Source organism: Bos taurus, chromosome 4 (assembly GCF_002263795.3).
Source record: "Bos taurus isolate L1 Dominette 01449 registration number 42190680 breed Hereford chromosome 4, ARS-UCD2.0, whole genome shotgun sequence".
NCBI lineage: Eukaryota > Metazoa > Chordata > Mammalia > Artiodactyla > Bovidae > Bos > Bos taurus.
Genome location: NC_037331.1, coordinates 113,744,260 through 113,757,274, shown reverse-complemented (window position 1 = coordinate 113,757,274; position 13,015 = coordinate 113,744,260). Strand labels below are relative to the sequence as shown.

The following is a 13,015-nucleotide window of genomic DNA, read 5'->3' as shown; positions in this document are numbered from 1 at the left end:
GTGAAAAGTGAAAGTGAAGTCGCTCAGATGTGTCCAGCTCTTCGAGACCCCATGGACTGCAGCCCACCAGGCTCCTCGGTCCATGGGATTTTCCAGGCAAAAGTACTGGAGTAGGGTGCCATTGCCTTCTCCGAGCCCCTTGATTAAGTACACATATTTTTAAAATTATTATGGAGGGACTTCCCTGGTGATCTGGTGGCTAAGACTCTGTGCTCCCAATGTGGAGGGCCTGGGTTTGATCCCTGGTCAGGGAATCCACGTGCTGTAACTAAGTTTGCATAGTGCAACTTAAAGATCCTGCATGCAGCAACTAAGATCCAGCTCAGCCAACAAATAAATCAATCAATAAATATTTTTTAATCATTATGGAGAATTTCAAACCTGTAGAAAGGTGGACAGGATAATACAATAAGGATAATACAATAAGCCCCATGATCCAGCACCATCTATACCACCCACTTCCGCTGCCCATCGATGTTTTCAATTCTTCAGATCAGATCAGATCAGTCGCTCAGTCGTGTCCGACTCTTTGCGACCCCATGAATCGCAGCACGCCAGGCCTCCCTGTCCATCACCAGCTCCCGGAGTTCACTCAGACCCACGTCCATCGAGTCAGTGATGCCATCCAGCCATCTCATCCTGTCGTCCCCTTCTCCTCCTGCCCCCAATCCCTCCCAGCATCAGAGTCTTTTCCAGTGAGTCAACTCTTCGCATGAGGTGGCCAAAGTACTGGAGTTTCAGCTTTAGCATCATTCCTTCCAAAGAAATCCCAGGGCTGATTTCCTTCAGAATGGACTGGTTGGATCTCCTTGCAGTCCAAGGGACTCTCAAGAGTCTTCTCCAACACCACAGTTCAAAAGCATCAATTCTTCGGCGCTCAGCCTTCTTCACAGTCCAACTCTCACATCCATACATGACCACAGGAAAAACCATAGCCTTGACTAGACGAACCTTTGTTGGCAAAGTAATGTCTATGCTTTTTGAATATGCTATCTAGGTTGGTCATAACTTTCCTTCCAAGGAGTAAGCGTCTTTTAATTTCATGGCTGCAGTCACCATCTGTAGTGATTTTGGAGCCCAGAAAAATAAAGTCTGACACTGTTTCCCCATCTATTTCCCATAGCTGATAGTTTTTCAGGCATTGTCTCATACGGTACTAACAACAACCTCTTGAGTCTAGGTATTAGCAATTATCTCCTTTCTACAGCTCTGCCGGAGCTCAAAGAGACTGAGTTCCCTTAGCCTTGAATTCTGGGGCACAGGTCCTTGCAGTAATAGTAATACACAGTCTTCTAAGAGGACTGTTTTGCTGCAAATCTGGCTGGCCAATTTTGGTTTTGTTGGTCTTTCTCCCACCACCCCAATTTCCATGTGTGCCCACTTTCAGGTCCCTCCCCACTCCAGTTCCAGCATGCAGAGCCCTCCAACCATCCTGGTGCCCCTGGACCGGAATGCTAACTCTTCCCTCACTGGCTGTGTGAACCCGCCAAGACCCTCCACCCTCACGGCCTCAGTGTCCTCATCTGAACCCGCCCTGGGAATGAACCAAGTCAGGGCATGTGGTGCCCACAGAAGGCGCCTGTTCTAACTGAGCAAGGGCTGCTGGCGCCTTTGCTCCCATCCAGGGTTTAGGGCACTTCTCCTGCCGAGAGCACGGGGCTTGAGAGAGGGCACTGGAGATGCTGCAGAATGTTGCCAGGATCTTAGTGCGAGGCAGGCTGGAAGGGGACTGGCAGACAGCACCAGGGCCGCCCAAGGGTGTCCGGGGTTTGCTTTGCTCACACCAGCAATCATGCAGGGGCGAAGGTCTGCACGTCTCTCTTCCTCCCCCACGGCTGTCTTGCCCTTACTAGGTGCGCCGATCTGCTCCTGAGATTTGGGGCGAAAGTGGATGGTCGGTCGGAGGAGGAGGAGGAGACCCCTCTGCATGTAGCCGCCCGGCTGGGCCACGTGGAGCTGGCGGACCTCCTCCTGAGACGCGGGGCCTGCCCGGATGCCCGCGATGTCGAAGGCTGGACCCCGCTGCTGGCCGCCTGTGACGCCCGCTGCATGTCCCCCGCCGACGCCGAGGCCACCACGGCCCGCTGTCTCCAGCTGTGCCGCCTGCTCCTTTCCGCTGGGGCCGACGCCGACGCCGCCGACAAGGACAGGCAACGGCCCCTGCACTTGGCCTGTCGCCGCGGCCACGCGGACGTCGTGGAGCTGCTCCTGGCCCGCGGCGTCGGCGCCAACGCCATGGACTACGGGGGACACACGGCCCTGCACTGCGCTCTGCAGGGGCCCGCCGCGGCCCTGGCTCAGAGCCCGGAGCGCACGGTGCGCGCGCTGCTCAATCACGGTGCCGTCCGCGTGTGGCCAGGGGCTCTCCCCAAGGTACCGGGTGGGGCCGGAAGGAGGGCCGCGAGAGCGGGGTAGGGGTGTGGGGAGACCCGATCGGCGCCCGGTTGCTCTGGATGTAGGTAGCTCCAGACCGGGGGGCGGGGGAGTCAGTACTTCGTTTCTTTCGTCGAGAAAGCCCAGCCCAGCAGGGCGCAAACCGCACACCAGCAGGTGGGGAATGTTTGCTTGTGCGCCTGCGCACATGTACATCCACTGCGTGCTGTGCATATCCACGTGTTTGCATGTGCGTGTGTGTATACGTGCGTGGGTGATGAATGTGAACCGAGGGCGGAGGGGCCGGTCTCTAAAGGATCTGAAAAGACAGGAGGAATCAGGTCTGATGGGGGCCAAAAGGGCTAGTTTCTTCCTCAGAGGAGAGAGCTGATGAATGAAGCGTTTAGGAAGCTCCCCCTGACAGTGGGACCCGTTCAGAGAGAAACTCCAGTCACAGGAAACACTGGCCCGGGGCAGAGTGATAAGCCTGGTCTTGAGCTTCAAGGCCTCCTGACCATCTGCAGATGGACGTGAGAGCTTAGCAGAACATGCACCAGGGGCACCAGCAGCTGTTATGCTGGCACCAAAGAAAACACACTCACTGTCAATTTCCAATCTCTGCCTTATATTTAACATTAATATCCCCGAGACGGGTTCAGGCGGAAGACATGCGCTACCGATGCCCTGGCAGGGGACCCTGTCCATGCTGTGCTGTGTCTGGAAAGGGCTATATAATATCTCGGAGGATGATGGACCCCGGGGTGGGGACCCTGGTTCTCATAGGGGCTGGGTCAGGATGGGTGTAGGGCAGCAGGCTGCGTGCAGGTCCCTCACCCGCCTCTGGGCTTGAACCATCCAGCCCCGCCCAGTCCTGGACGCTCCCTGCTATCCCCACCTCTCCCCTTCACTCATAAACCTAGAAGCATCTGTGTAGATTCCTAAGCAAGGCCAAATAATTAAACAGCCCGAGAGTTCGGCAGATTGGTCTCCCCTTTGGGAAAATACAAGAAAATCAACAATTAACACTAATTAATCTCCTATTAACACCAGATAATTAGGAGAGGAGCAATTCCTGGTAATCTGACAGTGGCTCTGACAGCTAATGATTCCCCTTTGGGGAGGGGGTGGGAAGAGAAGGCAGAGCAGCGAACGGATATTCTGGGACACCACTGCCCGCCCCTGCAGCCCTGTTCTGTCCTCACTGCCCTGGGGACAGGCCAACACAGCAAAGTGCCCCCTTCGTCCCTTCATCTGGGCTCCACAGTATCCCAGGTGATCAAACAGTTGGCATTCATCTCCCACAACCTGTAGCTGCTCTGGGATTGGCTGGGCTGCCTGTCCTCCAGCGCAGAGCTTCTCCCTGGCCCACCGGTGACCACTGTCAGCCCCCAGCCAGTGCTGCAGAAGCCACCATGCTGGTCTGGGTGCTCAGACTGGAGCCAGGGACTGGCTGTGATGCTTGTTCATGTGACTCTAGGCAAGTCCTGGGATTCTTTGAACCCCTGTTCCTTGCGTGTGATACAGTCTTGACTTAAACTTAGTGGGAACAATAGAAACAAACACAGCCCTGACCACGCTCCAGACCTGTTCTAAGGTGTGTTACCTTAGACGCATGGATTTCTTCAGTCCTCCCAACAACCCCGTGAGGTAGATGGCAACTGAGAACACAGGCTCTGGAGCCAAGGACACTACCTGTGTGACCATCAGCAAGTTGCTTCAATCTCTCCAGTTCTCCGTTTTCCTCTTTATAATAGGGATATAACAGTATGCCTGCTTCACGGGTTAGTGTGAGAACAAATGAGTCACATATATCAAGCCCTTTGGACAAGGCCTAACCTCGAGATACTGCTCCTCGCTAGTTAGCCAGTGTTGTTCTAAAGTTAAATAATGTAGATGAAAGCACTTGGGAAGCTGTTGGGCATGATCCCAATGTAGGGGATTTTTAGACAAGGGATGGAGTGCTGCAGGTTAGAATAGCCGCAGGAGGCTTCCTGGAGGGGGTGGGACCTGGGATGGGCAGGGCTTGGAGAGATGGAGGAGGAAGATACAGGTATTCCGGGCGGAGGGCAGAGGCAGAACTCCCAGAGTGGCCTGGGAAGGGCAGAGAGACTGGCATAAGCGGCAGGCAGTAGCAGCAGGTAAGAACAGGAAAGTTATACATAACCAGCCCGAAGCTCTGAGAAGGAGCGAGACCAAGAGGCCTGCTCCAGGCAGACGAACTGGGGCGGTTCCGGTAAGCACTGCCCAGATGCAGGGACAGAAGCAGAGGGACTCTGGTGTGTGAGATGCTTTCTCCCTGGACAAGGCCTTCCACCTGCTCCCACTGCCCAGCAATATCCAGCACGTGCAGCACTCCCAGCCTGCCAGGCAGAAAGGTCTCCTTTCCTTGCAGGCAGGGGTATTAGAGACCCTAGTGTTACATGCAAGTGTGCGCAGCTTACATTCAGGAACGCTGCCCGAGTGACTGCTCTCAGCTGTTCTCAGGTGTTATGGAAGGTCCAGGGCCACTGCCTGAGAAACAGCAAGAGACAGAGTGGCTGAAGCACGATTCGGCTTACATGCATCAGGTGCAGGCTTGGAGCAGATGATGGTTCCTGGGTATGTCCGAGCTGTGCACGGCTGACTTTCTGACCGTGAGGACGGTGGCCCAGCACAAGCTGCTGCCCAGCATGGCTCGCCCCTCACAGCACAGGCCACCTCCTCAGACGGGCCTTTCTTGACCACCCATCTAGGACCGTGCCCTCCTGACTGCACTTAGCCCCTGAGCCTATTTTCTTTGTAGCGGCATATACGTAAGTGGCTATTAATGTGTTGTGTGCTCCTTCTTTTTTGTTTCGATATTTGTTTATTTGACTGTTTCGGGTCTTGTGGCACGCGAGAGCTCTATTGCAGTACGTGGGGTCTTCTGTCATGGAGCATGCATTCTCTGGTTGTGGCATGCTGGCTCAGTCATTGCAGTGCATGGGCTCTCTCGTTGAGGCACATGTGTTCTTGGAGCACGCGGGCTTATTTGCCCTGCAGTATGTGGGATCTTACTTCCCTGACCAGGGAGCAAACCCACGTCCCCTGCATTGCAAGGTGGATTCTTAAACACTGGGAAATCCCAAGTTTTCCTTCAGAAAGAGAAGCTCCCAGATGACAAGGACCTGTGTCTCCTCCTCACAGCTGGGTCCCCCAGTGCTGGCCCAGAGTGACCCTCAGTAAATGTTTGTTAAAGGAAGAATGAAAGATGAACCCGGCTGCAGCTTGATCCTAGGCGCACTCCCACATCAGGTGTCTGCTGGCCTCTTTCCTTCTTCTTAAATGCTCTCCTCGCCTTTACAGCCCAAGCTTCCCTCTCTGTGAATCCCTCGTGGACCACCCAGCACTCCTGCCCCGTCTCCATCCCTCCCCTGGCACCAGCGGGTTCTGCCTTATACGTGATTGACCTTTCTGTCTGCTCAGGAGCTCCAGCCTCAGGTTAGGGACCGCTTTCCCACCCAGGAAGATGCAGCACAGAGCCTTGTAGAGGCAGATAGGAGAGCAGGAGAAGGAAGTAGTTAAGGGCAGAGAGTACACCGCCGGCCTTGGATGGCTGCAACCACAACTTGGGCAAGTTACTTCTCTGTGCCTAAGCTTCCCTTGTCTGTAAAATGGGGACAACAACAGTCCATACCGGCAGGGCTGAGAATTGTCAACACACGTGAAGTGCTAAGAAAATATCTGGCATAAATTACGCAAAGTAGAAAAGCTAGCTGTTGTGCTGGTTTCCTGTCATGGCCATAACAATGTACTGCAAACTGGGAGGCTTAAAGCAATAGAGATGTATTCCCTTTCAGTTCTTGGAGGCTGGACATTCGAAAAGCCCAAGTGTAGGTAGGGTTGGCTCCTTCCAGAAACTCAGAAGGAGAATCTATGCCAGGCCTGTCTCCTAATGTCGGGTGGCTGTCCACAATCCTTGGCGTGCCTTGGCTTGTGGGCACATCACTCCAGTCTCTGCCTCCATCATCACATGACATTCTCCTTGTGTGTCCGTTTTCCCTTATGAAGACAGCAGTCATATTGGATTAGGACCCACCCTAATGACCTCATTTTTACCTTGATTACATCTGCAAAGACCCTATTTCTATGTAGGTCACATTTCTAGGTACTGGGATCAGGACGTCAGCATATCTCTTGGGGGACATAGTTCAACCCACAATAGCTGTTCCTTGGCTTTCTCGTCACCAGGCCTGTTCCGCCAGGGACCAGCCGCGTGTGGTAACCCCTGGAGCACTGACGCAGCTCTGCCCCCTGCAGGTGCTGGAGCGCTGGTGCACGTCCCCGCGGACCATTGAGGTCCTGATGAACACCTACAGTGTCGTGAAGCTTCCTGAGGACGCCGTGGGCCTGGTGCCTCCTGAAACTCTACAGGTCAGATTCTCGGACCCTGAACACACAGTCACCCAGCCTGCCCCAAGAGACTTCCAGCTCCTAAAGGGAAGCCCTGTGGGTTCCCCCATTCGGCCCCCACAGAAGTTACTAAGGAAACGAAAACTCAGAGTGAATACCTGAAATGCTCCTGACTTCTAAGAGGCTCCTGGAGACTCCCACCCCGCCCCCCACTTTAGAAGCAGGTGCCCCCTGCCCAGGGCTCCCTCTGAGCCCCTCGTTCTGCCCCCAGAAGCACCATCGTTTCTACTCCTCCCTCTTCGCCCTGGTGAGGCAGCCCAGATCGCTGCAGCATCTGAGCCGCTGTGCGCTCCGTGCCCACCTGGCGGCCTGCCTGCCCCACGCCCTGCCTCGCCTGCCCCTGCCGCCCCGCCTGCTCCGCTACCTGCAGCTGGATTTCGAGGATGTGCTCTACTAGGTGAGCCCAAGGCTCTGCAGACCGCCCCAGTCGCTGGGGGCCAGAGGGGGTGGAAATGGGTCCAAGGCAAGATAAACGTGGGGGCAGGGCCCTAGACAGAACTCCCCAGACCACCAGACCTTTCTGAATCCACCCCTCTCCTTCCAGATGTCCATTGCCTTTTGAGGGAGTCTGAAAGCAGATGCCCCAGACCCTAGGGGATGCCAGCCCACTGCTCACAGCGCCTGGGACTTGGGATTGAGTTGAACGGATTCAGGCCGAGGTGGCCCTCTCAGCAGGAGGCCCAACTCCACAGGGAGGAGTGCTGTCATTCCCCCCAGGAGAGGCAGACGGACCAGGTGGCCAAGTGACATCTGATGGAGAGAGAGCTAGGACTCATGGCAAATGATATATACTCTCCCGGGGGAGGGAGTGTCTCCTGAGGCCCCCTCCAGACTGTCCAAACCCTGTGCTCACATTAAAAATATGCAGGCCTGTGTTATTGGATGCTGTCTCCAATAGCCCCTCCTCTAAGCTGGCTGGTTCACGGGGACCCGAGATGGGCAGATTTATGGGGTCCCTTGGATCTGCCCCATGGTGCCAGCTCTATCACCTGCCTCCTTTGGCCTCCACAAGCTACTGAGGGATCCCAGGCAGACCTGACCCTCTGGCCACGATGAGGGGGAATAGCCATCAGGTGAGATAGTGCAGAAAAGGCCTGAAAGAGAGCCAGCGGGAGGACGGGGGAGCAAAGAGGCTTGGGTAAAGAGAATGAGGCTGTGGAATGAGGCCGGGCGGACTGTGGGGCAGGGCGGTACAGGCAGCCCCAGGCTTGGGCAGCGAAGTGAGGGCAGGAAGACAACCAGAGGTGGATGCACAGGGCAGCCAGCTTGGCGTAGCCCTGGACCAGGCGAGAGTGAAAGACGCAGGTTTAGAAAAGCTGAAACTCTGCCTGCTGCCTGTCCCATAGGTCGGATGTACACCTGGGTTCGGGAGCTGAGCTGAGACGTAACACCCCTGGGTTCTAGTCCCAGCTTTGCCATTAACTTGCGGAACAGACGTCTCTTCCTGCTCTGGACGCAAGCTTCTGCATTTGTCAAACAAGAGAGAAGGAGAGGGTCCCTGAGGGTCTTTGGAGTCCCGGGATTTTAAGAACAGGCAGTCCCAACAGCCAGGAGCCCGTCTGCGACCACAGGAGGGAGGTGGCGTTGCTCGGAGCCACGGGGCAGCCAATCCAGTGCACGGTGACCCGTGACGTCAAGGTCGCCGGACAGATTTCTTAGCGGCCCAGGATGCGCAGGCGCCGGAGTTCGCAATTTTTCCCACCAGTCGCTAGGAGCGAGGCAGCAAGGTGAGGGGCCTAGAGGGTGGGAGACGGAGGGGGCGTGGCCTGAGATGGACCGACGGCGCGAAGTCCTAGACGATCTCGAGATCACCGAGGTGAGCGGGCCCTGATTCCCACCCGGCCTCACGGCCCTTGGGCTGACCGGCCCGCGTGGGCTTCCAGCTGTAGGGCGCGGGAACAGCCGGACGGGAAGGGCTGCGCCTGGGACCCAGGCCCACAAGCGGTCGGGACAGTGGCTGACTGAGGCCTGACCCCTAGGCTGTACACGGTCCAGACCCGGCCAGACCCCGCAGGGCCCCCTCCCAGGGGAAGTGGGCGCAGGCGAAGAAATCAGGAAGCGGTTTGGGACAGGCACAGATTTCGCTCACGGCTTGGGGCCTCCCCCGCCCCCGTCCTCGGGAGCCCCGTCTTATCCCAGCGTGGGACCTGGGCAGAATGCCCCTTATTCCATTCATTGGTTCAGCAGGGGTTTGAGGGCCTCCGGTGGGCAGGACACCGGCCACACAAAGGCCTGGCTCTCCCGTCCCCACTAGAAAGTTCACTCCAATTGTGACAGAGACTGAGCAAACAGACGGGAAAGTTTCAGAGTGATAAGACCTCCGCAGAGGGTTTCATTGGTGATTGTCCAAGAGCGGATCAGCCGCTGAGCGCAGGTGACATGGACACCTCCTCTTTGAGTAGGTGACATTTAATCTGAGGCCTGAGTGACAAGGAGGAGCCAGCCACATGAGTGGAGTGAGGGAGAGAGGGAAGTGACATGAACTGATGTGTATTCTGAAAGATGGCTCTGGCTACTGAGTGGCTTGGGCGAGGGAAGAGGTGGGGAGGAAGCGTGAGAGACCAGTTCAGAGGCTACTTCAGGAGCCCTGGCAGAGATGGAAAAGCAGTGGGTGAGACTTGGGATCCTTTCTGGAGACTCCATGGAACTTGGTGATGGAGTAGAAATGGAAGGCTTAAGGAAAACAGTCCAGGATGACTCCTCCACCCTTTTTTTTTTTTGGCAGAGCAACACTGGATGGAGGGTGGGACTAATTTGCTAAGGTGGGAAAGATAAGAAAGGGGCAGATGGCAGGGGAGTCAGAAAGTCTGTTTGGGAGATGTTGAGTTTGAACTGCCTCTTACAGATAGCAAAGAAGCTGTGTGACATGGTCATTTAAATCTATGAATTTGGAATCCAAGGATGAGGACAGGCCTAAGGATATAAATAGGGGGGAATGCATGTGTTTGCATGTGAAAAATATTTAAAGCTCTGTCCCAAGAGAATCTTGACTCTCATGGGGATGACTTTTCTGAGAAAGTCCTGTATATGCATTTTGATGGAAATTCTAGTTCATTTGCATCCACATCATTCATTTTGTGCTTCCTGAGTCCCAGGTTTTAGGCACTAGATACAGGGCTGTGAATGAGACCTGCTCCCACCCTAGTCTGAGAATTTTCCATCTAGTCTGAGAAACAAGTGTGTGAATACCGAGTTCAGATACAAAGGGCAATGTAGTGAATGCAAAAGACTTGTGGGAGCAGGATTTGAAGGCCTGAAGGAGGAAGGAGAGCAGGAGCAGCAGGGGGTCCTGGGAAGACTGCACAGAAATCGGAGTGCCTCCCCAAAAGTGGTAAGAAAGGGGGAGGATTTCTGGCCATATCTGGAGAGCACTGGTTCATGCAGGAGGCCTTTTAAGAATGTAGGGCATAAGGGAAGAAAGGCGATGTGGAGTGGTCAATACAGGAGGCTGCTGGCCAGCTTCGCACGTTCTCCCTTTAGCAGGGCAGTGTTGGGAAGGTCCTTTCTGGGGTTAGACATCCAGACACTTCTTGCAAGCCAGGGAGCTTCCTCCTCAGCCTCCTGGCTGCGGGTCCCGCGGGCCCAGAACCTCTCCCCGGTAATTGCTTTCCGTAATGTGTTTGCTCCAAACCAATTTCACGCCTCCGTGAGGACTCCGCCCTGCACTGGAGCGCGGACCTCCCCACCACCAACCTACCCGCGTGTATCACGTGCGCGGCACACAATCGGCACACATTTAACCCCACGATATGCAGAGTTCAAGTACCTGGATACAGCCAACATACATGAAACTACACGTGTGTTTGCTAGGCTTTAAGACCCTTGCGTACAACAGTCACCCGCCCCTCCCGCCCCAATCGGTGCACTCACAGTGAAGGCACCTGCAGCGCCCAGCGCGCTGGCCCTTGGACGGCTCACCTGGTGCGGTTCCTTTGCTCTCCGCGTGTCTCCCGGACTAACGCTAGGGGGCGCTGCAGCACTCCGCGCCTCTTTGGCGGTGACGCAGTTGCGCGCTGCTGCCACCAGAGGGTATCCGCGGACAGAGCCCGAAGCTCCCCACCGTCAGTGGACACTCGCCCGCCAATGGGGGAGGCGAAGGTGTATTTGGATTTGACTTAAGAGTACTTCGTTTGTTTGTTTGTTTTTTCTGAGTGCTGGCTCCCAGTCCGTGAACGGGTGGCCAGATGAGGAGGTCGACACAGGCACACGCAGAGAGGGTAGATTCAAACTAAAATTCTTCCGTACAGAATTTCCCCAATTGGTGAGTAGTTAGATGGGACAAGTCAGCACGTGGGCAGCCAAAGAAGCATTTTTAGCATTCCATTTTAGACATTGAGAGGAGGTGCTTACTTATACGGGCCTGTCCAGGGATTCAATAGGAGAACCAGAGAGTTTTCTTCTCAGTAGAGAAATGAGGCGGCTCCTTTCAGGTTTGAGAGTGACAGCTTCTGTCCTTGGTACTGATCTCCCATCAGTTAGAAGCTGTGTTTGGAGAGCCACTGATAGGAGGAACGTCCATAATCGACCACTCTGCTTTCCTTTGTCCGGTTAGTGAAGGAAGAACTCATTTTGAAGGGTATTTCCTTATATTCACGTGATTGTTGCAGGAGCTTTCTGACAAGACAGAGTGTATGCTCAGTCGCTCAGTTGTGTCTGACTCTTTCAACTCTTTGGACTGTAGCTCACCAGGTTCCTCTGTCCATGGGATTATCCTGGCAAGAATACTGGGGTGGGTTGCCATTTCCTCCTTTAGGGGATCTTCCCCACCCAGGGACTGAATACGCCTCTCCTGCATCTCTTGCATTGCAGGTGGGTTCTTGACCACTGTGCCACCTGAGAAACTCAGAGTAGATATTAATTGCTCTCGCTCATGGGTGGAGAAGTTAAGTCAAAAGGGGGCCAAGATCACATGGCCCAGAGAGGAGTCAGAACAGAAACTTAATTTTAGGGTTTTTTTTTTTTTTTTTTTAATCCAACCAGTGCTCTTTTCCATTTACCATGCAGCCTCAGTTCCACGGTCCATGAAAGGGCAGGAAAAGGAAATGGGCTGCTTCAGTTGCCACTATGTATGTGAGGGTTTTATTCTAATTCAGCTACTGAATGTCAAGGACTGTGCAGAAGTCACACTTCATGACCCCAGCATGGCAAGGGAACAGATTGAGGATATAAATGGATTACCAAATACAGTATCTCACAAACACACACCACACCAGAGCCATACAAAGCCCCGGAAGTCTCACGCGCCTTATTTCAGAGTTGGTGGCCCATTGGGACTTGTTGGCAACAAGCTTTAAGCCTTTACGCTCTGTGACAGCTTGAGCAGAGAATTCCACTTTACAGAGTGTAGTTCTGGGCAGTGCATTCTTGGCTTGAACCAGATGATCAACCTCTTCAAGATTAGAGGGTCTTTAACCTTGAATCCTTGACAACACTTGATCCATTTCATCCCATCAAAAAGTGACAGACTTATTAAAGTGGCCCTTTACTGGGGGAACTAGTTGGCTAGTCAGGGAGGAGATTTCAATATATATATATATATATATACTTTTGAACTTTTGGAATTTTGTGTTTGGTGGTTTTCTTACATATGCAAAAAGTGAATGTAGTTACTTAAAAAAAAAAAAAGGCTCTTCCTTCATGCTGTATTTGATTGGTGGTGTTAATACTCATACAGCTTTAATTTCAGTGATTGTAGCCCCAAAGTTGCCTTGGTAATTTTTCAAGTCAATAAGATTCTATTATCTACCCAACACTGTAAAGTCATCACCCCAAGTACTGACCTCTCACTTTTTAATACATTTTTGAAGTCTGGTCTTCCACATGGGTACCATGCAGTACTTGGTCAATTTTACACAGGGTTCAGAATACCTTTAGGAGGATGGACAAGGATTACCCTTGTACTTTAGTAGTGACTGGCGTTCGCAGACTTGAGGTAAGGCACCTCTTCTTCCTCCATATGGACATGTCCCTCCGGACTGGATCTCTGCGAAGTTTCAAGACAGAGCCTGAGACAGATCAGGACCATGTGGAAACCACACCCTTCTCCCTCGGCCTCTCATGCACTGCCAGTCAAGCATAACGAAAGCAAGTCCCACCCTCTCTGTCCCTCTTTGGTGGCAGTGTCTTTCAGGGTGCTGACTTGAATACATCAGCCTGACATGAGCCAACAGGACACTCCCAATATGAATAAAGTTCCCCGAGATCCAGAGTT

At 53.8% G+C, this 13,015-nt stretch overlaps 1 protein-coding gene across 3 annotated transcripts in view; it reads left to right on the top strand.

The window, feature by feature from the left end:
- Positions 1-13,015, top strand: part of ASB10 (ankyrin repeat and SOCS box containing 10) — a 17,149-nt gene extending 4,134 nt beyond the window's left edge. For 2 of the 3 annotated variants that reach the window (XM_005205953.5, XM_002686976.7), the window contains exons 3-6: positions 1,854-2,373; positions 6,652-6,765; positions 7,016-7,201; positions 7,349-7,687. In XM_005205953.5, the coding sequence (XP_005206010.2) occupies positions 1,854-2,373; positions 6,652-6,765; positions 7,016-7,201 (820 nt within the window). In that variant the 3' untranslated portion in view covers positions 7,349-7,687. Of the gene's footprint in view, positions 1-1,853; positions 2,374-6,651; positions 6,766-7,015; positions 7,202-7,348; positions 7,688-8,150 lie in introns of those variants that run through there. The other variant, XM_015470830.3, reaches the window with a different exon arrangement.